At 47.7% G+C, this 24,730-nt stretch overlaps 5 protein-coding genes and 1 pseudogene across 6 annotated transcripts; 1 reads left to right on the top strand and 5 right to left on the bottom strand.

Annotated features, from left to right (window-relative positions):
- Positions 1–1,895: 1,895 nt before the first annotated feature.
- On the bottom strand, positions 1,896–3,595 carry LOC117856860 (anthocyanidin 5,3-O-glucosyltransferase). The gene has a single exon (XM_034739291.2). It carries the CDS (start codon positions 3,411–3,413, stop codon positions 1,995–1,997), a length of 1,419 nt encoding a protein of 472 aa, XP_034595182.1. The 5' UTR covers positions 3,414–3,595; the 3' UTR covers positions 1,896–1,994.
- Positions 3,596–5,544: 1,949 nt separating this feature from the next.
- On the bottom strand, positions 5,545–7,503 carry LOC117856861 (anthocyanidin 5,3-O-glucosyltransferase). Its single transcript, XM_034739292.2, has one exon. It carries the CDS (start codon positions 7,051–7,053, stop codon positions 5,662–5,664), a length of 1,392 nt encoding a protein of 463 aa, XP_034595183.1. The 5' UTR covers positions 7,054–7,503; the 3' UTR covers positions 5,545–5,661.
- Positions 7,504–8,595: 1,092 nt separating this feature from the next.
- Positions 8,596–11,108, bottom strand: LOC117856863 (uncharacterized). 2 transcript variants are annotated; one of them, XM_034739294.2, is made up of 4 exons: positions 10,749–11,108; positions 9,537–9,981; positions 9,231–9,346; positions 8,596–9,159 (listed from the first exon to the last, which is right to left on the bottom strand). In XM_034739294.2, the coding sequence occupies exons 1-4, from the start codon at positions 11,071–11,073 to the stop codon at positions 8,723–8,725; spliced, it is 1,323 nt and encodes a 440-aa protein (XP_034595185.1). In that variant the 5' UTR covers positions 11,074–11,108; the 3' UTR covers positions 8,596–8,722. The 2 variants fall into 2 exon arrangements, with proteins under 2 accessions (XP_034595185.1, XP_034595186.1); XM_034739295.2 differs by having other exon boundaries at positions 9,537–9,977; positions 10,749–10,969.
- A 503-nt stretch (positions 11,109–11,611) lies between these two features.
- LOC117856492 (anthocyanidin 5,3-O-glucosyltransferase) lies at positions 11,612–12,976 on the bottom strand. Its single transcript, XM_034738845.1, has one exon. It carries the CDS (start codon positions 12,974–12,976, stop codon positions 11,612–11,614), a length of 1,365 nt encoding a protein of 454 aa, XP_034594736.1.
- Positions 12,977–13,572: 596 nt separating this feature from the next.
- On the top strand, positions 13,573–16,898 carry LOC117856491 (ultraviolet-B receptor UVR8-like; annotated as a pseudogene).
- Positions 16,899–22,743: 5,845 nt separating this feature from the next.
- LOC117858028 (anthocyanidin 5,3-O-glucosyltransferase) lies at positions 22,744–24,323 on the bottom strand. Its single transcript, XM_034740997.2, has one exon. It carries the CDS (start codon positions 24,194–24,196, stop codon positions 22,832–22,834), a length of 1,365 nt encoding a protein of 454 aa, XP_034596888.1. The 5' UTR covers positions 24,197–24,323; the 3' UTR covers positions 22,744–22,831.
- Between the last annotated feature and the right edge of the window lie 407 nt (positions 24,324–24,730).

Genomic DNA, 24,730 nt, shown 5'->3' with positions numbered 1-24,730 from the left:
TTTCACTGGTTTCCCTTCAACTAATCGTGCGGTTGTGCGGTTCAGGCCCAATTTTCCTTATAATCCAGATCAATTCTACTCTTCTTAAGTGAATTCAGGAGCTCCCCATCCTTTTTGAAGGTTCTTTGAAAAGAAATACATGTGGTTTTACATTTCTCCTAATGGAACTGTAATCGAGAGGGATCCTTTAGAACATTGCAGCATGGTCGATGGAGACCGTAGAACATCAGAATTCTCACATTATTGAACCACAGTCAGGAAAAGTAGAACACAAATTAAACACAGAAGAGTGCGCTATTGCCAACATGAATATATAGTAGGGACGATCATCCATACTGCAGTACTATAAACTTCTCTCTACCGTGAATCACTTTAGCACAGGTCGAAATCAAGCATATCAATGCTTGTTCGTGAAGGAGGCTTAGCTTGTTTCGCATACCGCACATGGGTACCTCAAATTCCTCAAGAAAAAGCACCATTAACTCTCATCGTCCTTCAAGATTTTGCTTTGCCTGATATTTTTAGAAGAAGAGAATTGGGCCCGATGTGTTACTAGAACAAGTTTAATTTTTCTTTATTGTGGAACAAAAATCCCAACCCTTGTATCAATAAGGGATGCAGAAAGTCGTACCATGTTAAACTTGTATTGTCATTCAAACTCCTGTGGCTAAAAAGTAAGGATTACCATAACTATATCTACAACTCATGTAGTTAAACTCTCTAACATTAACTACTAATTTTTTTAAAAAGTTATTAGACCATACGGAAATATTATAATTGTTTGCTATTAAAATATACTTCGTAACATTATAACTTTGTGAATTTTTTTATGACACTTGGTGCCGGAGAGGTACAAACATTTGCCCCTTCTATATGGTTTTTCCTCACATTATATCTCAACCTATCCACTTCATCAAATGAAAAAAAGGATTAATTTTCTTATATTTTTTCAAAAAATATTCTCCATTTTCTCAAAAATTATTTTACCTTAAATTGATCTTTTATTACATGGGTCTGAAATTATTCTACATTTTTCAAAATTATTATACTTTAAAATGATCTTTCCTTACATAGATTTGTGGTAAAAAAAAGATCATTCTATATTTTCTTCAAAAATTAATTTACCTTAATTTTTACATGGGTATTCTTACATTTCCATAAAAGACTGCTTCAAAATGAAAATAAATGTTCTGATCTCACCATTGACTTTGCGTTAAGATCACTTCAAGTTGCATATGTGATATATAGTATTTCTTGCGTGGAAGATGTCTTCCTACTATGCCAAATTGCCAATGGAACCCTAGTGCTCGGCTCTGGTTTTAGGAAGTTTTAGCCTGCTGCTGATTCGCGCTTTCCATTTATGTTCACCTATGGAAATGAGGTAATGAAACAGCAATAGCTTGTTTATCCATACTCCTTCTGTTCTGCTAGTTTCATATAGTTTGTTCTAAATCAAAATTTGGTTCTTTTGGATATACATGCTGATCGATGGTACATTTCCGAAAATTAAATGGTTCTTTCTTGAGCAGCAAGCCTTATTCATGCATCATTGTTAACTGCAATGCCTCCCCTCCGTTCAAGTGGCTTTGGAAACCTTGGTGTAAAAGTAATTAAGCATGGTTCAGTAAATTTTGATGCAGTGCCTTCTCCCTCCTCTTGAAAGAAAGAGTAAACACAAGAAATTGCTGCGTCGGAAGAACATGATTTTGGAAAGTTACAATTGTATTCTCTGCAAATGAGCATTGGTTCATCAGTTGTTATTTCAGCCAGTGGTTTTTGGAGGCACTTTTGTGTGCGGTAGAATAATGCTCTATGTCCATGGCATGTTCTTGCACGTGCTGTAGAATAATGCTGTCTGTCCAGATGTTGGATCATCCGGTGCCATAGAAACAGTATACTAAAAACTCTCTCTTTGAACTTTAGCAAAAAAGAAGATCCTTTCGAGATCGAAGTGTTTCAGCAATTTGACATTCATTGTGCGAGATAAACTCCCTTCACGATCGATTGACAGTCTCTAAATCCTCTAGGAATTCGACAAAAGCAGCATAAGACGAGCCCCCTTCCTTGAGCGCGTCGGCAGCTCTATCTTTCACCACCAGCACACGCTCTCTAAGCGCACGTCCGTCCTCCGATTCCATCACCCACCGAAGCTTCGTCTCCACCTCCTCAGCTGTCACCATCTCCTCGTCGTAGCCTCTCATCTCCACCCCAAGCTTCATCTCCTCCACAATGAACACCATGTTCATCCTCTGCTCCGCGTACAGCGGCCAACACAGCAACTGTAGCCCTGCCACGATGCCCTCCAGCGTCGAGTTCCACCCGCAGTGCGTGACGAAAGCTCCGGTCGCTCTATGGCGCAGCACGTCCACCTGCGGCGCCCAAGACTTGAGCACGAGCCCTCTGCCCTTGGTCCTCTCCAAGAATCCGTCTGGCAGGAGGGCGTCAAGGTCTGGCTCCCCAAGTGGCTCGTTTAAGTTTTGGTCGGCGCTGCGCGGGCTGCGCACGACCCATAGAAATCTCTGCCCTGATTTCTCCAGGCCAGCAGCGATCTCCTCGAGCTGCTTCTTCGGGAACGTGCCCAAGCTGCCGAAGGTGAGGAACACGACGCTGCGGTCTGGCTGCGCGTCCAGCCACCGGAGGCACTCGTGCTCCTTCTCTCCGCCTCCCGAGACCAGCGGCCCGACGCAGTAGACCGGCGGCGTGGCACGGTATGGGACGCACAGGCCGTCCCTGAGCGCGCGCGCCGCACGCGTCTCCAGCGACTCGAAAGTGTTGATGAGGATCCCATTTGACTCTGGCATCCGCTGGAACATGCGGAGGACGGCCTTGGCTGCCTCGCTGTCCGTGAGAATTGCCGCCGGCAAATCGGAAGCTTTGAACGGAGGAGCGCCCGGCAAGGAGAGGACGGAGTCGCGGAACTCCTCTAAACTCATGGTCATGTTGGCTCGCACGCTCGGCATGTTGAGGAAGACGGCGAGATCTCCCGCGCCCGAGGCGTAGAAGAAGTAGGCGGGCAGCTTGAGCTCGGCCGCGACGTCGAGGGCGTCGGCGCAGAACATGTCGATGACGAGCGCGTCGACGGCGGGCAGAGAGCGGAGGAAGTCGCGGAGAGGCGCGTTCATGGCGCCGAGGTGGTCGAACATCTGGATGACGTGGTGCTTGGGGGTGTCGTCGGAGCTGGAACCGGCTGGTGGCGCGTCCGCTGCCAGCGGCGGCAGGACGTGGAAGGTGATGGAGGGGTTGGAGGCCGCGGCGCGAGCGACCGCAGCGGAGAAGTCGGGGGCCTTGACGGGCGGCTCGACGAGCGCGACGGTGACGGCGACGCCGTGCTGGAGGAAGAGCTTGGCCAGCTCAACCATCGGCGTGAGGTGGCCGACGCCGAGGCCCGGGTACAGAACCACGGTCTTTGTCATGCTCGACGACTCCTGCCGGTGTCTGGAACTCTAGACGACGTGAAACTTGTCGGTTTCGATTTGGTTCCGGAAAACAAAGCAGGGAGGCTGGGTATAAAAATGAGCGGGGGTCACGAATGAATGACAAAAACAAGTTGCATAGGTTGCATTTGAAAAGTCATCTTGGTACGGTAGGCCAAAGGCTTTGGTGGTGCTGTTGGTAGGGGACTTTTGGTTGAGATGATGGGGGAGGGTGTGCAAGCGCTGACAGCTTTGCCACAAGAACACGGACGTCAGCCATGACGCTTCCGCGGATATCTGGGGCTCTGACTGAGCATCCACTCGCCCGGTGGAGTGAAGCTTCCCTCCTCAATGTGATAGTGAGTTAGTGACTCTGTCAACCGGCTGAAGTCGTGTCGAAGAAGCCAACGATGGCATGCCATTATGCAGCTTGTCTATGGATGCGACATGCGAGGTTGAGTCGTGTCGTCCTGGCGCAATGGATGAGAGAAGCATTAAGCAGGGAGATTTGCATTTTCTACTAGGATACGGCGCCGATACATGATACGATAGAGAGAGGGAGAGAAACTTGGATCCACGGGGTGGACTCACATGGTCCGTTACATGATACATCATCAAATGTTTTCTTTAACAAAAAGAAAAATTATGTACACTAGCCCCCCCCCCCCCCCCAAACTACATGTTTCAGTCAAACGTGGCCCAATTTCGGTTATCAGGTGACATTTGTTGTTAGTGAATGCCCAACAAGCATTACGTTCTTTTTTACTACTATTCTAAGTCATTTAAAAAAATAAGTTTATAGAATAATGTATTAATATTTATAGTATTAAATAAATATACTATCAAGATATATTTTATGATGAATCTAATACAACTAATTTGATTTTATAGATTTTGATGTTTTTCCCTAAAAACTTTGTCAAAGTTAAACAAAAATTACTTATGAAATGGGACGAATCTTGTGACGCTCATCTCTAAATCGATTCTAGAGGTAGTCTATAAGAAACCACCTCTAGAAATAAATATTTTCAAAGACGGAGCGAGGCAGCCTATAAGTAACCGCCTCTAAAAATACACATATTTTCAAAGACGGACCACTTATGAAATCATATGAGGCTCACACATTGGTTATGGAAAGCACAGAGGCTCACATAGTTGCGCATTATGGTTTAACAAATTATTTGCTACAAATCGTAGCACGTGATTTTGTCTTTTTTGCATAAGCTACGTATCTAAATATTTTTTCTTTTACATTTGTGTTTGGATATGCGTTTATTTTATTTTACTTGGACAATAAATTTCGACATTTTTTGGAATTATGGTTGCGTAAAAATGGTGTTGCACTGTCAGTCCATGTCTTGCCCGGCAGCCTACTTACACCACAATCATGTGTTGTACATGTTGGAACAAATATATATGGGCAATTAACAATAACTAATGCATTGACGACTTCAAAATGCCATGACAAAAACGACGAATGTTCGTCTTAGATTGTTTTGATGCAAATAGATAGAATGGTTGTACTACCTCCGGTCAAATATAGATGTCGCTTCAGACAAAAAAATAAGCTATACTCTCCCATGTCTTAACGTCAAGTAAAATTGTAAAAACCATGCACCGGAGGTAGTACCTGCCATTTTCCGCCGGAAGACTTCGCTATTATCGTCCTTGTTTCTAATTGGGCTAACCTGTCGTCCTTTGCTCCGAGCCACGCGTCGCTGGGAGGAGGTTTGATCATGTCACGACCTTGAAGCCGCTCCGCCATCCGGTCGACAATTGTGCACCCATCGGCCTCATCTTCTTCATTGCTTTTGCCGTTGGATTTTTTCCCATTATACCTTTGCTTACTGCCTCTGATCTGATGGCAAACTGAAGAAGATGGCATCTGCAGAGCATACCTGTTCTTGCACACGCATGAATGCATGGAACTATGGAGGCTTGTTCTTGGTTCTCTCCCGGTCTCCCATCCAAACCATATGATCCTTCCCTCAGGTTTCATCATTATCTTTTTTTCCTATTTTCTGCTTTCACTACCAGAACAAAACAGAAGAATAAAAAGAATCGGTGTTCTTAGAACAACAATGAAGCACAAAAAGAAGCTAAAAATAATGGTATCTTGAACATGAGTAGAGACGATGCATAACCATGTTGACCACTTTTTATTACTAGAAATCAAGCGTTAACAATGCATGTGTGAGGCTCAAAGTCTTCGAAGAATTAAACACGCATGCCGTGTGCTAAAACAAGATCATGTATCCAGATCCTTCAAGAATTCAACAAAAGCTGCATGAGATGAGCCCCCTTCTTTGAGTGCTTCGGCCGCTCTTTCTTTCACTTCTACCACCCTCTTTCTGAGCGCCTGCCCACCTTCAGACTCCATCACCCACTTGACCTTCGTCTCCACCTCCTCTGCCTTCACCACCTCCTCATTGTAGCCCTTCATCTCCACCCCGAGCTTCATCTCCTCCACGATGAACACCTTGTTCATTCTCTGCTCCGCGTACATTGGCCAGCACAACAAGGGCAGCCCCGCCGTGATGCCTTCAAGTGTCGAGTTCCACCCGCAGTGCGTGACGAACGCGCCGGTCGCTCTATGGCGTAGCACATCCACTTGTGGTGCCCAAGACTTGATCACAAGCCCGGTGTCCTTGGTCCTCCCCAAGAATCCCTCCGGGAGAAGGGCGTCGAGGTCCGGCTCCGGGAGTGGCTGGGCAAGCATGGCCTCGGGGTTCCGCGGGCTCCGCACCACCCATAGAAACCTCTGCCCTGAGTTCTCCAACCCAATGGCGATCTCCTCAAGCTGCTTTTTGGGGAACGTGCCCATGCTTCCGAAGGAGAGGAACACGACGCTCTTGTCTGGCTGCGTGTCCAGCCACCGGAGGCACTCGTGCTCCTTCTCTCCACCCCCGGAGACCAGCGGCCCGATGCAGTAAACCGGCGGCGTGGAATGGTCGGGAACGCACAGGCCGTCCCTCAGAGCGCGCACCGCCTGCGTCTCCAGGGACTCGAAGGTGTTGATGAGAATCCCGTCGGCCTCTGGAATCCGGTAGAGCGCGCGGAGGATGGCCTTTGCTCCCGGGCTGCCGTTCACAACCTCTTTGGGCAAGTCCGAAGCTTTGAACGGAGGAGCGCCGGGGAACGAGACGGGGGAGTCGCCGAGCCCCTCGTAACTCGTGGTCGCGCGAGCCAGGTTGACGAAGACGGCCAGGTCGCCGGCGGCCGAGGAGTAGAGGTAGTAGACGGGCAGCTTGAGCTCGGCGGCGACGTCGAGGGCGTCGCCGCAGAACATGTCGAGGACGAGCGCGTCGACGGCGGGCAGCGAGCGGAGGAAGTCGCGGAGCGGCGCGCACATGGCCTTGAGGTAGTCGAACATCATGACGATGCGGTGCGCTACCGTACCGTCGCTGGAGCTGGAAGAATCGTCAGCCGGAGCAGGCGGCGGCAGGACGTGGAAGGTGACGGACGGGTTGGAGGCCGCGGCGCGGGCGACCGCTGCGGAGAAGTCGGGGGACTTGGTGGGCGGCTCGACGAGCGCGACGGTGACGGCGGCGCCGTGCTGGAGGAAGACCTTTGCCAGCTCGACCATCGGCGTAAGGTGGCCGACGCCGAGGCCCGGGTACAGAACCACGCTCTTCTTCATCGCTGCCTCGACGGCTCAGGGAGTTGGGGCCCCTGCTAGCGAGGCTGCTACCGGTATGGCACTACGGCACTACCTTAATTAACCTGCACAAGTAGTGTGTGCTTGACTTGAGAGCTCTGGATTGAAATGTATGGCATGAGCCTATCTGTTTCTGGAATCGACGAGGACGCAGGAGATGGCGCTTCTCAGACGGAGCGCGGATGTTGATAGGACACTCCAAGTTGCATTTGGAGTCAAGTCTAGGTACGTAGGGCCCCGGAGCGGCGAGATGATCTCGGCAATGCTTTGGCCCATTGGCTGGGTAGTGAACGAGAGAGGTTGAAGTGAAGTCATGGACGAAAGAGCGTGGTTGATGGCTCATGGCTCCCTAGGCGTTCGTTGCTCGGCGCCACCGCGCGCCTCAACATCAGCCACAGGGTCCGGCACGTAGGGACAAGCCAAAGGACTGCAACCTTCGTGGTGGTGCCGCGGCGTGGTACGGTGGTGGACGGGTGGTGCAGAAGATGGGATGGGAGGTGGAGATTTTGGGCAGCGTGCTGCGTGCACCTGTGGCTGTGAGCCAGTGTGATCCGAGAGCATCAAAACGTCACCCGTGACGCCTGGACGTCCCGACTACTCGCGGGTGGACTGTAGCGGATACTCGGACATGCGGCAGTTCTCTTCGACCTGCCAACCAAACAAACAGAATCCAAGAGACCAGAGCTGTCGCGAACGTACGTTCGCCCAGCTGTTTCGCGCGGTGGACCCTGCCCAATTCTTGAGTCAGCGCCGGTGACATTCACGTGCTCGTCGATAGCAATGTGACAGAGGTGATTTCATCAATCTCGAGAATCTATTAGCTCAATCTTTCGGAAGTGCTTATAGGTAGAGCAGTTGCTTCATAGGGTCCTTAACGGTTGACATATATCACTTGAGAGGATGATTTTCTGGCAAAAAAATTATATGGAAAATATGAATATCAATTAAATAAGGGAATTCCCTCCATAACATTGGAAAAAGCCCTCAGTGCTATGGTAATTAAAGAAGGCACAGAAGTGAAATTCCCCAATTTGGTTTAATATTGATACAATGGCGTGTTTCTTGATGTGTCTCAAAAAACCTCGTTGACCCCAGTTATGTGTCTAAAAAAATATCCCTCGTTGAGCACCCAGTTGAATGACCATGTTTATTGGGCTAGGGGTATGCGAGTTTTTCTTTCATAGTAATAACAACTAAAACCTAGGACATTTTAATGCATGTATATCTGCGAAGCTCCTTTTGAACTTCTTCAATATAAAGTTTTAGAAGTCGTATTCTCATCTTTATGATTAACAGAAGAGTTTGGATCTAGATCTTTTCTTTATTTTTTAGTTTGCCATATCAAGCAATATGATTAATTGATTATGCTGATTTCGTATTGCTAATAGTGACTTCTGAATAATATACATGCACAAGAGGTCAAGACCACACGAACCATTTGTTTTCACTCTTGTGATTTTAATGTAGTGCAGGCACTAGAAGTAATCCTTGTGATTAGTCACAAACAATTTTCACATAAAAGGATACCTCACCCAACAAATACAGCCCTCCGTTGATTGATTTGGCAAATATGTGGAGTGTGGTACAAGGAATCACACACCAGTGCTGTACAAAATCCATCATAAGAAAATAAGCCCAGCAGGCAAAATCTTCAAACATCATTTGTGTTCAACTTTGAACTTGATATCTCAACATATGCCATCTGGGTGTAACCGTTGAACACTGATGCATCCAATCTTTCTAGACCGGTTCTTCTGAAAAGGGCATAGCGACCATCTTCGATGATAGGGTCAGCTGCACGTGCTGGGTCATACCTTGTTTGATGTGTTAAGGATGGACCAGCAACAGGAGGAAGCTCCCAATACAAATCCACCATAGATTCAACAAACCTACTGTTCTGGAAATGCTCTTCATATGAAATGGCCTTATTGCTATGGTTGAAATTGTCTCGCATGTAACCTCGAACACCCCACCATGCATCACCCTCTCCACATAGATCATCTATCTCCACGGCCTTCTCCCAAAGCTTCTTCCGTTTCGACCTTAATCTTGCTTCATCACTATCCCAAAAGCAGCTATGTCCACCACCTGGATACACATATGTTCTTTTAGATTCATACTTTTATCACAAGGAATCTAAGAAGGTGACAACCACAAACCTCTGATGTATGGTTGATCACATATCTGCCTCAAGGAATAATGGTCACCTGTACCAGTATCATAGTTGTCCTCAAATATGAGATGCTGAAATCCAGCTTTTAGTGCCTGCTTTAACCTACGCATAATAAGTTTAAAGTAACAGTATTAAAAAGTTGAAGTGCTTGATTTGTCGCCATTTTGATGCTTAGGATTTGGTGAGCAAAGAGCAGTAAGCAAACACAATGAACATGGTACATGGAACAAGAATTATAGTTTACCAAGATCGATATAAAAACTAACAGAAACGTTCTACGAATAGAATTTACCTTTTCAACTCGCTTTGGTGGTCATCAAAGAAAACAAGCACCCTACTGGAATCAGAAATGCCATGATTTCTCAATAGTTTTTCCCAATCAACGCTTCCAAAATCGACAAAATTCTTCCCAGCAAGATAAGTACAGTTCTCATCAACATATGCAGGTCCCTTCTTCATATATTTCTCAGGGTGCCTAGGAGAGAGTGATATAATCCTAGTATTTGGCATGGCCTGCCGCAAAACCCAAGTAGAGTGCCCCTTGAAAGCACCACTTTCAATCATCAGATCCGGTTTAAGCCAGCGAGTCATGAACCAGAGCCCAAAGCTGTGATCAAAGCCCATTCCATACATGTTATTCTTGATGGGGCGGGTCTCGTATATTGGCACAAATTCTTCCAATCCATTAAGTAGGTCTTTAGAAGTCCATTCCACTGTCTTCCCTGTTTTTGATCTGCCTTTTGTGAAGGAAAAAAAAGGATAAGATAGCCTAATGATTAATGTCATTCTGTATAATGCAAGTCAATGCATCAAATAAATTTTGCTACCAAGAAGGCAGTGGTGGGTGACATCTTCCAAAGAAAAACTCACTTCACAATGCACAAAAAAACATGTACACACTGTTGACATCCTAGATAGCAGCAACAACCTATTCAACATAAATAATCCAAATATGTCAAAACAACATCACTGTCATCTGGATCATATCCAATTTCTATAGCAGTTCATTACTGCCAACAAAGTGGTCTATTTTTGGACGAAGACAAATGAATGGAACAAGGGATTGCCAATGGTTGTGGAATAATGTTGAGGACAATTAAAACAAATAATTTCTTTCACGCCGTATAATAGGAATCAGTGGGTAATTGGTATCACTTGACCCCTACAGATTATAAAACTAATGAATTAGCCATCGCGAGAACTGATGCTTCAAATGATAATATCAGGCAGGATTTCAGTTGAATCTTTGGAGCTCAGATTAAATTAACTATCAGTACTACTGGATCCAGCCAGGGCCTGAGTTGCCTTATATATATATAAGTCTACAACAGCAACAATGAGAACGGGATCCAACACTCAGACTGGCAAGTGCAGATTATATTGGCATTTGAAGGTTATTATTTTTCACAGACGAATCGATTAGTTGGCCAAAGCACGAAGAAGAACCAGAGTGCTTGAAGAAAGGGACCGGATCTAAGGAATCAAGAGCGGCGCGAGTGCTTACACCAGGGGACGCCGAGGGAGCCAAAGTCGGAGGCGGCGGCGGCATCGGGGAGGGCGAGGAAGCGCGCGTCGAGGCGCGGCGTCGCGCATTCGATGCTAGGGCGGGCGCGGCCAGCCAGGAAGGCGGCGACGGCGACGGTGAGGAGGAGCAGCAGGGAGGCGACGGCGCGATGGGAGGAGTGGAGGCGGGTGTAGGCGGACGAGACGAAGGCGGGGTGCGCTTTCCGGGTCTTGGACTCGTCGTCGTCGTCGCCGGCGGCGGAGGGGGAGGAGGAGGAGGAAGAGGACGCGCCGGCGGCGCGGGCGGAGAGGCCGATGTCGTGCATGCCGACGGGGACGGCGAGGAGAGGGACAGCCGGAGAGGAATGGAACAAGATCCTCCGAGGGACGTCCGGCGCTGCAAGAGACGTCGATCAGCCATCCGACGGCTCGCGTCTTCCACCGGGAATTTTACCACCGTGCGGCCCACGAATTCCACTCCGTGCGGGGCCATAAACGAATCGTGCTGGGCCAGGTTTTGGGTGCCCTGGTGAAAACCAAAGCTGACCCTGAAATGTATGACACCGAAAAACAGATCTTTGATAATTTGGTGTTGGTACCGTGGTACGGTTCTCGTTTCACAGCTCAAAAGTGCCCAGCCCTATGCATGGCAATGAAACGCAAACCTCAAACGTGTGGTGACCAACATGACAAGGGTACACACCAAAGCAAATATTGGACCTGTTCGCTTTAGCTTATAAGCCAGCTGAAAAGCTGAAACGGCTGATTTATTGTGAGAGGAAAACACTATTTGGTGGCTGATAAGCCGGCTGAATAAGCTGAAGCGAACAGGCCGATTATTTGCCATGGCAGCATATATCTAGTCTACAAACTATTCAGGAATTCAACAAAAGCAGCATGAGATGCGCCTCCTTCACTCAACGCTTTAACCGCCGTGCTCTTCTCAGCTGCGGCGCGCTCACGAAGGGCCCTTCCACCCTCGGAACCCATCACCCACCTGACCTTTTCTTCCACTTCCTCGGCCTTCACTACCTCCTCGTCGTAACCCCTCAGCACCACCCCAAGCTTAAACTCCTCCACGATGAACACCTTGTTCAACCTTTGCTCCGCGTACATTGGCCAACATAGCAGCGGCAGCCCCGCCAGGATCCCTTCGAGCGTTGAGTTCCACCCACAGTGCGTCATGAAGGCACCTGTCGCCCTGTGCCCGAGCACCTCCACCTGCGGTGCCCAAGACTTGACTACGAGCCCCTGGTCTTTCGTTCTTTCCAAGAATCCTTCGGGGAGGAGTGCGTCAAGGTCTGGCTCAGGGAGCTTCTCAAAAATATTTTTCTCGTCGCTGCTTGGGCTTCTGACGACCCAGAGGAACCTCCGCTCCGATTTCTCCAAGCCGACGGCAATCTCGTGGAGCTGCTTCTTGGAGAATGTACCCAAGCTCCCAAAAGAGAGGAACGTGATGCTATTGTCCGGCTGCGTGTCCAGCCACTCGAGGCACTCTTGCTTCTTGTCTCCGCCTTCCGTTACCAACGGCCCGATGCAATAGACCGGTGGTGTCGGCCGGCCAGGGACGCACAGGCCGTCCCTGAGAGCACTTACTGCACGCGCTTCCAGTGACTCGAACGTATTGATAAGAATTCCATTGGCCTCTGGCAGCCTTTTAAATATGCGAAGAAAGCCTTGGGAGGTGTCCTCGTCGACTACAACCTGTGGGAGATCCGTAGCTTTAAATGGAGGAGCGCCAGGGAGACAAAGCGGCGAGTCTCCAAGCTCGGAAAGACTATTTCTATCTGTACTGGCGGCCACGCTAGGAAGGTTCAAAAAGATTGCAAGGATGCTGGCGCCAGAGGCCATGAAGAAGTAGGCGGGTATGTTGAGCTCAGCGGCGATGTCCAACGACCCAGCACAGAACATGTCGAGCAGGATCGCATGGACCTTGGGCAGTGAGCGGAGGAAGTCCCGGAGCGGCGCGTCCATGTGGCGGAGGTAGTCGAAAATCTTGCGTGGGGCTTCTTCGGAGGGGGTGGGCGGTGGCAGCACATGGAAGGTGACGGACGGGTTGGTGGCCGCGGCACGGGCAACTACAGCGGAGAAGCTGGCCGACTCGACCTGCGGCTCCACGAGGGCGACGGTGACAGCGACGCCGTGCTGGACGAAGAGCTTGGCCAGCTGGACCATCGGCGTGAGGTGGCCGATGAGATGGCATGGGTACAGAACCACGGTCTTGTCCATCGCCCAAACGGCCTTTCGCGTCTGAGAGGAGGTGTTGGAGCTTGGAAGACGCAATAACCGTTTGGTGATGGTTTGCTTTTGGCTCCTTAACTTCACGTGTGCTGGTGGCAATGGAAATGGAACCCGGAGCTAGGCAATGATTAAGTTGAAATAGTCAGCTATGCCTCCACTATCTCTGGACGTAGCTAATTAAGAAGGGTACCGCTATTTGCTCCCCTGCATAACTTAGCAGCTATTTACGGGTATAGCCCTATTTAACCGGCTGTTTTAGGATCGAAGGCCGGACGCTAAATCTTTTAGCGCATCTACCTATACTATAAATATTATATACTATAAAGAGTGAGCAAATTAAAAACAATTCCTACCCAAAGTTACACCCCGTACCCCTCACAGAGGACTCACCTACCAGGTTAAGAGGGTGATGAAAATGTGTGAGGACTCACCTACCAGGTTAAGAGGGTGATGAAAATGTGTGACGCAGGGTGAGAGGACGAAAAAATTGAATGATAGAAAATGGTTCTGCCAAATCGCGTCTATTTTTTCACAACGCTAGCAGCTACCCGCCCGCCGTACTCGCACCTATCCCCCCGCCAATCATGCCGCCCATCTCCCTCAATCCGTCCTTCCTTTCCTTCCTCGCTTGTACGCCGCCGCCTCCACCGCATAAAGTCACGCGCCTCCCACCTCGCCGACACCGCCCGCCCTCCTCCGCCGCCATCAGCACGCTCCAGGCCTCCCTCCACCCACTCCCCTCGCCGCTTCCCCCCGCGTGCGCAACTCTTCACGTGGGGATGGTGTTGGGATACGAGGTAGGCTACACTAGCACAAAACAAAAATTTCTACTACGTAAACCAAGAGAAAAATAGCCGTTATAAATCATGAGATTACCACTCGATGCACAGGTGCGGAAGTTGTAGATACGCGTCGGGGCAGCGAAGTCGATCACACGTCGACACAGTGTAGTCGAACACGTCGGCGTCGAGCAGCTCCTCAGTAGCTCGTCCACGTGCCGCGACTCCCTCCTCGTGCCGCGGCTCATCAGGCTCGTTGTCGGCTCGTCGTCGGCTCGTCAGGTTCCTCGTCGGAGCTCTCGTGCGGCGGCTCGTCCAAGTGCTGCAGATGCAACACCTCCGAGGTATCCACACGTGCAGGGAGGAAGCGTCGCAAGCTGGACTGCTAGGTCCGCGAGTTGCAACAAGGCGAGGGCGTGGGAGGCACTGCTGCTGCTGGTGCGAAAAGGGATTAAACCCTAGGGCGCCCTCCACCCCTCAGTATATAGGGGTTCCTAACGGACCTCTGGGTCCGAGGCCCATTAGTACTCCTAAATCTGGTCCAATTCAGATCACATCCGAATTAGGCTTCCAGCCCTTTAAGTGTGTAACCCTATAGGTTCATATATGTATAGACATGGCACGAGTACTCCTACTCGGCCAATAGTTAGTAGCGGCCTCTAGCAAGACATATAACTCCTATACGCACACGAAGATCATATCAGACGAACCATCACAACATCACGTACATGCTATTCCCTTTGCCTCATGATATTCAGTCTAGCTCCAAGCTGACTACTCTTTTTCGATGTTGTGATTCGGAATCCCTTTCTAGGTTAACTCTTAACCTCATGTAGCATGGCCATGCATTTCCGGATCCGATCACTCGAGGGGCCCAGAGATATCTTTCTCAAATAGAGAAAGGCAAATTCCATCTTGACTGACCATGCCTCACAGCATGCTTGTTGACAAACCCGAAAACTATCTTTATACCTACCCAATTACGGTGTAGCGTTTGATAGCCCCTAAGTAAGTCGATCCACATCTTGAGTACATGCGATAGTCTCAGGTCTAAGGACAAAGCTTACACGTTGTGTAAAGAGAGAACTATGTAACTCGTGTTGGGTCAGTCCTAGCACATGTCTCTACACGTGCCCACATTATTAGTTTGACATCTCCATATCCATGACTTGTGAAACATAGTTATCAACTAATACATGTGCTAGTCTAATATTCATGTGTGTCCTCACATGAACTTCGACTAGGGATAACTTTTAGAATAACCATACAAGTAAAGAGTTTCACACACAATTTACATAATTGCAAATCAATTCAAGTAGCCTTTAATGGATATTCAAGGAACACAATATAAAATATGGATACAATGGAATATCATCATCTCTATGATTACCTCTAGGGCATACCTCCAAAAGTTGGAACTAGCGCAGCACGCTTGGGCACCCGCCGGAGACCAAGACGGAGAGCTCGCTAGGGCCAGTCGATGCCCTCGCCGGCGTCAGGATCATCCAGGTGCGCCTCGGCTCCTCTTTACCCGCGAGATTCATACCTCCGTGTTGCTGATGAAACAAGCTCTCTCCCTATGGGTTTCATTGATTCCAGGCGGCGATTGGCGGGTGGCATTGCCTCGCGGTGGACGACAAGGGCCGCGCGTATGCCTGGGGTAAGTGAACCCACTTCCTGGCACTGCCCGTGACTGATTTCTGGTTGGTTTGATGCAATGTGTGTCGATGGTGCAGGGGGGAACGAATATGGGCAGTGCGGCGAGGAGCCTGAGAGGAAGAAGGATGGGACAAGGACGCTCAGGAGGGACATCTCGACCCCATAGCGGTGCGCGCCCAAGCTCAAAGTCCCGCAAGTGAGTGGAATTTGATTCCTGCACTGTGCTAACATCAGTGAGAATATTTTGGAATTTAAGCAATTTTGGTTCGTGCTCTGGTTGTAGGGAATCCTACAAATTGTGGATGGTATTATCAGTTGTCACTTTGGCATATGCTTTGTTGCCAAAGAAGTAGTCTGGTTGCGAACCACATATGGGATAATTTATATGATGATGGAACTAGAACTTTTATAATGTTTCTTCCATATGAATTATTCCTGTCTCCGAATGATGCTGCAACTTTGTCTTCAGCACTCATGATTTCCGTTAGTAATCTTTTGGGTTGCTTATTCATTTGCTAATTCTAGGTAGCTGCAGAAGGCACACACTCTGTGGTTTTGACTCAAGAAGGTCATGTCTGGACTTGGGGCAGCCATGGTCTCCTGGTGATATGTACGGTGCCATACACCAAATCACCAAATCTTCAATTTGTTTTGTTATTTTCTCCTTGAATTTGTTGCTGACCATGTGTCTTTTTCAGCAAGCAAATATCTACACTAGTACATGTGCAAGGCCTTCAGAAAGTGAGGGTGATCGCTGTAGGCGCATTCCATAATTTGGCACTAACAGAGGATGGAATTTTGTGGGCATGGGTAATAATGAGTATGGTCAGCTGGGAATTGGAGATACCCAAGATCACAACCTATCCGTGTTGAGGGGCTATCTGATCTCTTACTGGTTAGTCATGCTGATTTCTTTTTTCTTTGAATTTCTGTTTCATTCTAAATTAGTCTGACATCAGTGTATATGTAGAAACAAGCAAGTTAAGGCTGCCTTGGTGTCTAACTAAAATGATTTTTTTTCCAAACTTAGTTCTTTTACCCTAGCTAAAATTGACTGCAAGGAGTTAAGCTTCATTCAGCTAACAAGTTTGCTCTTTCCGGGACTTCAAGTTGTAATTGTCGCACATTAGCAATAATATGTTTGGTGTTGCTGATAAATTGATAGTTTAACTGCACATTGGTTTCCTGATTTTTCACTTGTTACATGTACCCCTATGGCTATTTGCAGGTTGACATTGCTGCTGGAGGTTGGCATTCAACTGCACTGACTAACGAGGGAAAGGTATTACTTGCCATCTTTTATATATACTGCTTTATTCTACCAAGCCACCAGATGACAAAGATTTAATTGGCAATAGACTATTCTTGCATCCTATGAAATTGCATTCGTGAAGATTGTTGTAATGTTACATTGCACTGCAAATTCAGGCTTGCTGTTTATCCAGGGCATGATTGAAAGATGTCCAAATTAGATCTATGAAAATAATTATTTATTATACATATTATATAGTGAAAGTAATCTAGAGTAGGGTGTCAACTGTTAACCAATAACCATGCTGAGCTCATCTGAACCAAATGCAGACCATTGTTCAAAGAATGCTACGGATTCAAGTTTAGCTTGAGTTACACTGGTCCAGCTCACGTGTACCTTGTTCTGGAGTTTCTGCAGAGCCAATATTGATGCCATGGAAATATGTTTAACCTGGTTGGACACTGGCAGTGATCACAAGAAAATGATGATAAAAAATATAAGGTGCTGCAGGCTAAGTTTGTACTACATATTAAGGAAGATAGGACAGAGAACAATGGGGGGAGCATGGCGAGGGTATATGTTGAGAAATGAATTTACCTAGGCTGCTTTTGATAGTTTTGTTTTAAATGGACAACAGTGAGGGCTTGTGGCTTCATTTAGAAACAAACATTGTACATGTGACACGTGTGCTGTGTTGGGAAAAGCAGATATGCACTTAGGTCTCTCTGCTATGTTTGTAAATTTAAAGGAATGAGAAAACCTTGATTTATTACCCTCATCATTTTTCATCTTGACAACAAGTATTTCCTATAACTGCATCTTAGTTATGAATTTTTTATTAAATGAAAACTTTTTAAATTTCTAGAAAATGCAAAACCACCATAGAAACCATCCAAAGGGTCAAATTTGCCCGGTTTTGCAGTTGGATGGCCCTCCCTGTCCAGTTTTGTAGTTGTAGGTTGAAAATCAGACTTCTACTGTACTTGGAGGGTGAAAATAGGACTTTTCCCTAGATTAAATGGTTTCTTGTAGTTGCTGAGAAAAGAAAAACCACGTGCTCGCATGCTCGTCGCTCGCCTCGCCCAGAAGGGCGCGGGTATGCACAGCACCCGTGTGAATGACCTCCAAAATCTGATCTCTCACCTTTGTGGGTGTGCGGCTTCCTTCTACACTTTATACAAGTCCGTTGGATTTGAAAATCTAATCGGTTTAGATTGCGATTGCGGCGTGAGACTGCATGGTTTTCCTTTATGTGCGACTTCTGCGACCTGTCATCAACAAGAACACATGGCCGTGTCCTAATCAAATATTTATATTCAGAATTTAATGCCTATCTGTTCAACACTTATCACTACTTTGCAGTTCATCAACTTTTCATTTGAACCCATTTAGACGACATTTGAACCCATTTAGACGATACCGAGATTGAAAAGGTGACGCATGAACATTTATTCTGCAACTGAATATGGTCGTATGAGCTGGCTTTCAGTATATGGATGGATAATAAAGGATTGAAACACTGGTGATTAGCATGACATATAGAATAGATGGCTGGCTGTTCCTGAAATGTTTACTTGGGGTTCAGCTACGTGGTGGTGTCTACCAACTCAGTAGTAACCTGGATTGGCCTTTTGTCCATGTATGGTGTATTTGGAGGCTTATCTGACAGCTATGTTTTGATTTATGTGCGTTTGATATGATTTCAGCTATGGAGCTGGCTCTGGCTCTGGAAAAGCTGGTTGATGAGAAGCTGCACAACCTGCACGCTAAATTGCTTTCACATGCTTATTCACATAGAAATATTGTTTGGTTAGGCTTAAGAAATACTACTACTTGGAAAATTAGTTGAAGTGAATAAAAATGACTAACTTATCTAGAGTCAACACAAGCGTAACACCTATGCCATATACATTTTGTAATGAACCCTTGCCCATAATTAACAGGTGGCCACAAGGTGCAATGATCCTCAGCTGACAGACTTCATCGGGAGTGAATTCCTTGCGGATCAGGTAAAAGCAACCAAACCTTTTTCTGTCCTCAACAAATTATGCAGAGCACTATTTTATTTTGCACGTGTTTTTTTTTCTGTACTTAACACTTAAGTGATTCTGACTGTACAAAAATTGCACTTCCATGAAAGGTCGAGGACATCAAGAAGATCTCCGAGTACGTTGCCCAGCTGAGGAGAGTGGGCAAGGGGCACAGTTAGTCTATTGTTCAACATCGTGATTTTGTTGAGATGTATATGATTTGGGTGCAGGGGTGTGGCACTTTGATCTGCTCGAGGAAGAGGCCTGAAGGAAGGAAACACCGTGGCAGGGGCAGATCTAGGCCCGGGCTGCCCGGGCTGCAGTCCGGGACAAGCCCATGTAGTCCTTTTAACATATGTGGTATTTAGCCTAACAAAAGGAGGTTTATGAGGCAAGATTAGACTGTTTTAGCTGTGATTCAGCAACTTAGCTCGGGGTGCAGCCCCGTTTTGGATCCGCCCCTGCGTGGAGTAGGGTTGGAAGGTGCTTAAGGAAAGAGAAGTTTACTGGTAGCAGCATTTATATTTGTCAGCTATATGTACATCTTTGAGAGGAAATATGTTGTTAATGTATAAATCAAATGGTACAAATTAAATGACTATAATGGAATGATACTTCAGATGGTGTTTTCTAGGTAGCCCATGCGTCCGCACGGGTTTATTTACTGGTGATTTAAAACATCGGAGTTGGCTATATATACGGCAAGCATGAACGAAAAAATGCCTTTGCAGCATACGAGAGGGGAAATGTGTTTTCTGACTATGGTGATCAAGTTTTATATTTCTTTACTTTGGACCATTCTACTGAAGTCTGAAGACAAGCTTTTTACTGGGTATCAGCTCAGGGCTGACGCTCCTGTGGCCGGTCTACAGTCTACTAACCATCTCCAGATAGGTCAAGCCACAGACGAGCGACGTTGGTGAGTGGCGGTTGTCTGCTTGGTGATGAATTTATCTGGGAGGACCATTTAAACTTGAAAATGGTACCTTTAGAATTTATAAAAGAAAAGTTAAAGTATCATTTAGAGACTGCACATGTGGTGTGACGTGGTGGGCACAGACCTCATCAACGCTCCCATCTAAGAATAAAATAATTCGACCAAAAATAGTAATTGTTCTAGAACAAAGAGAATTGTTCCTAGAAAAAAAATGATATGAGCAAGCAAAACATTCAGATCAAAACTAGAGATTGTACTACAATGTTTTGGGCTAATAAAAAAATACTAAAATGTTCTTGTTGATACCGTTTTTTGACACGTGTCAAAATTGACATCAAAAGGTAGCGAAGGTGTTGGCACAAGGCGAAGGAACAACGACCGGTGGAATCGGCCGATGGAGTCACAACAGTTCAGCCGACGGAGTCACGGTATCCCAGCCGATGGAGTCACAGTAGCCCAACCGATGGAGCCACAGTGGTCCAGCCAATGAAGTCACAAGGATCGGCCGATGAGAACAGAGGGATTTAGCCGATGGAAGGTGATGGAGACCCAGCCGATGAAGACCCAAACGATGGAGACAAAAGGGCCTGGACAATACAAGAAAGGAGATTCTATCTGAGCGGGAATTTCGGAAATTCAGCTGAAGATCTTTCTAGATAGTAAGTATAGAGTTAGGTAATAAAGATTAAACTCGTATTCGACTCTTACATGAGTTGTTTTATTTAAATAGTTTGTTTCTTAGAGATAAATCTTGTATTTTGTCATAATCCACCAGGACTAGGAGTTTAGGATTTTAGGATATAAATAGAGGTACTACGAGGTCTAGAAAGGATATGTACACACATCAACACAAATCTACTTTACTCGCAATTTACTTTCAAGTCGGCAACTTCACCAAAGTTATCTTTTTCTTCAACGAGTTATTTCAAGCTAGCAGGGCTGCATCAACTTGATCTCCGGATGGATTGTGAGTTCCGCGTCTACCGAGTAATTTCTAGACTTTAACTTCTAGGCGTATCGCTGTGGTTTCGTCTAGATTTATTCACCAAGTTATCGATATTTGCTAGATCTGAAAGTTCATCTCGTCGTTTTAACTTTTATCATCATTATCCAGCTTGAAGTAGTTTCTATCGGCTTTTTATCCTGCTCTTCTATCAAGAGATTATCGTACAGCCGATCAGATCTGTTTCAAGTGTTGTTCGCATAGCACTACTCAGGTTACGTTTTCAGTGTTTCCTCTGCATTGATTACGCATACATCGGCTGATCTAGCCGATCATATCTATTCGTATCGGCTGCCTAGCCGTCACGATTCCCTGTCAATCAGCAGGTCAGATTGACTGGCACGCCTAGCGTTCACCACGCGCGCTGATTTACAACCCGTACAAGAGCGAAGCAGATTCTTTCGGGTTTCGTGTGTTAGCACGTGGAAGTCACCGTCCAGTTTTTGCGTCACAGTTCTATTTATGTGTGAGTTTGTTTTGTTGCATTAATTACAACTAACATCATGCTGCAAATGATTTTTAAAATGGCTACATGATTTGTAGAGAAATATCATATCATTTAACCCCCACGGAAGTAAGTCTCAAAGGTAGGCCTTGAAGTAAACCGCTAGTACTTATGTAAAAAATATGGGAGGCTGCAGTCGGTGGCGGCATGGTGCTAGATGGCAAGCTTGACAGGGCTTGCTGAGCTCACGTGGAGGCAATCGCAATTCTGGTGGTGGCTAGGGGTTATTGCATTTTTGTCGGTGGGCTGCTTGCAGCGGACCGCGGTGGCTGACATTGCTTGGCAACTGTCCGTGGGACTGCATCGGAGGACAACACTTGCAGCAACGGTATTGTGGGATGACTAGGCTTGCAGCGGATTACGACGGGTGGCTCAGCTTTGCTGGGCTATACCGGTGCGGTACATCGTCAAAAGACGGCGCAAGTGACTTCTTTGGCTTGCTGGCTCCATGGTGAAGGCTATATGCGCGGGTGGAGCAATAAGGCGAAGTTGACCCGCGGCAGCGGCTTGGCTGTTTGATGGAGTCCTTGGCAAGCGGGGCAACATTGCTCTCCATTCTGATAGTGACTAAAGAAACGAATTTGTGACATGGAGTACCGTGGTGGATGTGGTGAGGCCCCCACGCTCGGTCATTCTTCGAGGCGATGAGAGCGAGGTGAAATCCAACGGCGGGTGTGGCAACGCCCCCCGTACGTTTGTGCTTTCGTTGTGGTGACTGCGAGCTAGCCTGCGAGAGATCCTGATCTAATGGTATCACTGTTGTCGGGTGGAGTGTGGTGTTGCAGCGTCAGTACGGCGAAGGGCCCCGCATGGCGGTGGCCTTCTTGGTGCGGTGCGGTCTATTTCTCTCGGGTCCCTACCGATGCGGGGTCATGCCTGGAGGTTTCGGCGACTACATGAGCGTGAGAATGTTGGTGGGTGTCGCGACAAGGCTTCGTTTCGGCTGCCGTTGTCGAGTGGAGTAGTGCGGCCGCGTTAATGTCCCAATTCAACCGGTCGGGTGTGGCGGTTCGAGTTGAGTGATTACCCACATTGATGTCCCAATCCAACCGGGCGAGTATAGTTTGTTTTTTCTTTCTTATCCTTTTCCTGTCTATGGCCTCCTAGGATCGTAGTCTTGTATTTTTTTTCTATTGTATTAATAGAAACTCGCACTATCTTGTGTGGTTAGTGCATGCTGTGTGAGATAAACATAGAACTGTGATGAAAATAAAATGAGATGAAGAAATTTTTATATACTCAAATCCAAATCCTCAACAATGCAGCCAAGTTTTCTAGGAACCTCTATTAAAATACCAATTTGAGCAAGTGCACGGGTTGATGAATAAGTAGAATCAATGGTAATTAAAAGTAAGTTGTTATTAACCTTTTAGTAAGAGTGAAAATTTTATAACATAGTTTGGGAAATAAAACTCTCTATTTTGTGTGAAAATATCCCCTTTTTGTTTAAGTCGGCGCAGTGCTTTTGTCAAAATATGTAAAACTCCAAGAAAACAGATAATATATGAAATACTCTATTTGTTTTAATATATAACATTTAGGACAAACTAATTAAGTATAGAATGATCTATATTTAAAAACAAAGGGAGAGGCACAAATGGAACTCAATTATTTTTTAATAACACGGCAAAAGTACAAATCGAAGTAACACTATGTGGCACCATGTAAGCTTCAAATTCTAAAGATTATTTAGAAACTCAACAAAAGCAGCCTGAGATGAGCCGCCTCCATTCAACGCTTGCACGGCTTTGCTCTTCTCAGCAGCGGCATGCTCCCGAAGGCCCCTTCCTCCCTCGGAATCCATCACCCACCTGACTTTCGCCTCCACCTCCTCGGCCTTCACTACCTCCTCGTCGTAACCCCTCAACACCACTCCAAGCTTCATCTCCTCCACGATGAACACCTTGTTCAACCTCTGCTCTGCGTACAATGGCCAGCATATCAGCGGCAGCCCCGCCACGATCCCTTCGAGCGTTGAGTTCCACCCACAGTGCGTCACGAAGGCACCTGTCGCCCTGTGGCCGAGCACCTCCACCTGCGGCGCCCAAGACTTGACCACGAGCCCCTGGTCTTTTGTTCTTTCCAAGAATCCTTCGGGGAGGAGCGTGTCGAGGTCTGGCTCAGGGAGCGGGTCACCAATACTCTGCTCGTCGCTGCTCGGGCTCCGGACGACCCAGAGGAACCTCTGCCCCGATTTCTCCAGGCCGACGGCAATCTCCAGAAGCTGCTTCTTGGAGAACGTGCCCAGGCTCCCGAAAGAGAGGAACGTGACGCTGTTGTCCGGCTGCGCGTCGAGCCACTCGAGGCACTCGTGCTTCTTGTCTCCGCCTTCCGTGACCAACGGCCCAATGCAGTAGACTGGCGGCGTCGGACGACCAGGGATGCACAGCCCTTCTCTAAGAGCACGCACCGCCCGAGCTTCTAGTGCATCAAATGTGTTGATAAGAATCCCGTTGGACTCTGCAATTCTCTCGGACATGCGAAGAATGGCCTTGGTGCCCTCGTCGTTGTCGAGGATAACTTTGGGGAGATCCGTAGCCTTGAACGGAGGAGCGACGGGGAGACGGAGAGGCGAATCGCCGAGCTCCGCGAAACTCGTGTCCATGTTGGCCATGACGCTGGGCAGGTTGAGGAAGACGGCGAGGAAGCTGGCGCCGGAGGCAAAGAAGAAGTAAGCCGGTATGCCGAGCTCGGCGGCGACGTCCAGCGACCCGGAGCAGAACATGTCGATCACGAGCGCGTGGACCGCGGGCAGCGAGCGGAGGAAGTCCCGGAGCGGCGCATCCATGAGGCGGAGGTAGTCGAGCCTCTCGCGTCGGGCTTCGGCGGCCGGCGCGGGCGGCGGCAGGACGTGGAAGGTGACGGACGGGTTGGTGGCCGCGGCGCGGGCGACCACGGCGGAGAAGCTGGCCGACTCGACCTGCGGCTCGACGAGGGCGACGGTGACGGCGACGCCGTGCTGAACGAAGAGCTTGGCCAGCTGGACCATCGGCGTGAGGTGGCCTACGCCGAGGCCCGGGTAGAGAACAACGGTCTTGTCCATCTCTCTAAGAGAGTTGAAAGGAGTGGTGGAAGCTGGAAGTGGAACTTGGAAGACGCGAGAACGTTTGGCGCGGCTTTGCCTTGGCTCGTGTTGCTGATGTGTCTTGTGTGATCGTGCAATGGCAGGGGTGCCGGGAGCGAGGTATATATGGTGAGAACTGAGAACCATCCCCACTCCAACACGTACACAAGCACAAACGGCATGCTGCTTCGCCCTCTGCCTATCCGAGAGAAAAAGTTCTCTTTCTCTGGCTCAGAAGAACAAGTCAGTAGACCAGCTTACACAAAAGGAGTCTTTTGCACGCTCCTGTGGCCAGTCTGTCAGCGACACGGGATTCCAAAGCCATCGATTAGTCGTGGGTACCTGGGAATTGGAACCATCTCAAGTAGTTGGCCTGACGTTGGCCATGACGTTGCTGCCGAAGGGTGGTTGCCCTTGCCCAATGCCCATGCCTGCTTGTGCTTGGTGACGGCTGAAGTGCTGAGGATTGAGGAAATTCTCCGCAGGGAGACTGGGAGAGGGACGACCAGGATG

This window comes from Setaria viridis, chromosome 5 (genome assembly GCF_005286985.2).
Source record: "Setaria viridis chromosome 5, Setaria_viridis_v4.0, whole genome shotgun sequence".
NCBI lineage: Eukaryota > Viridiplantae > Streptophyta > Magnoliopsida > Poales > Poaceae > Setaria > Setaria viridis.
Note: the sequence above shows the minus strand (reverse complement) of the source record. Positions and strands in the feature narration are given on the sequence as shown.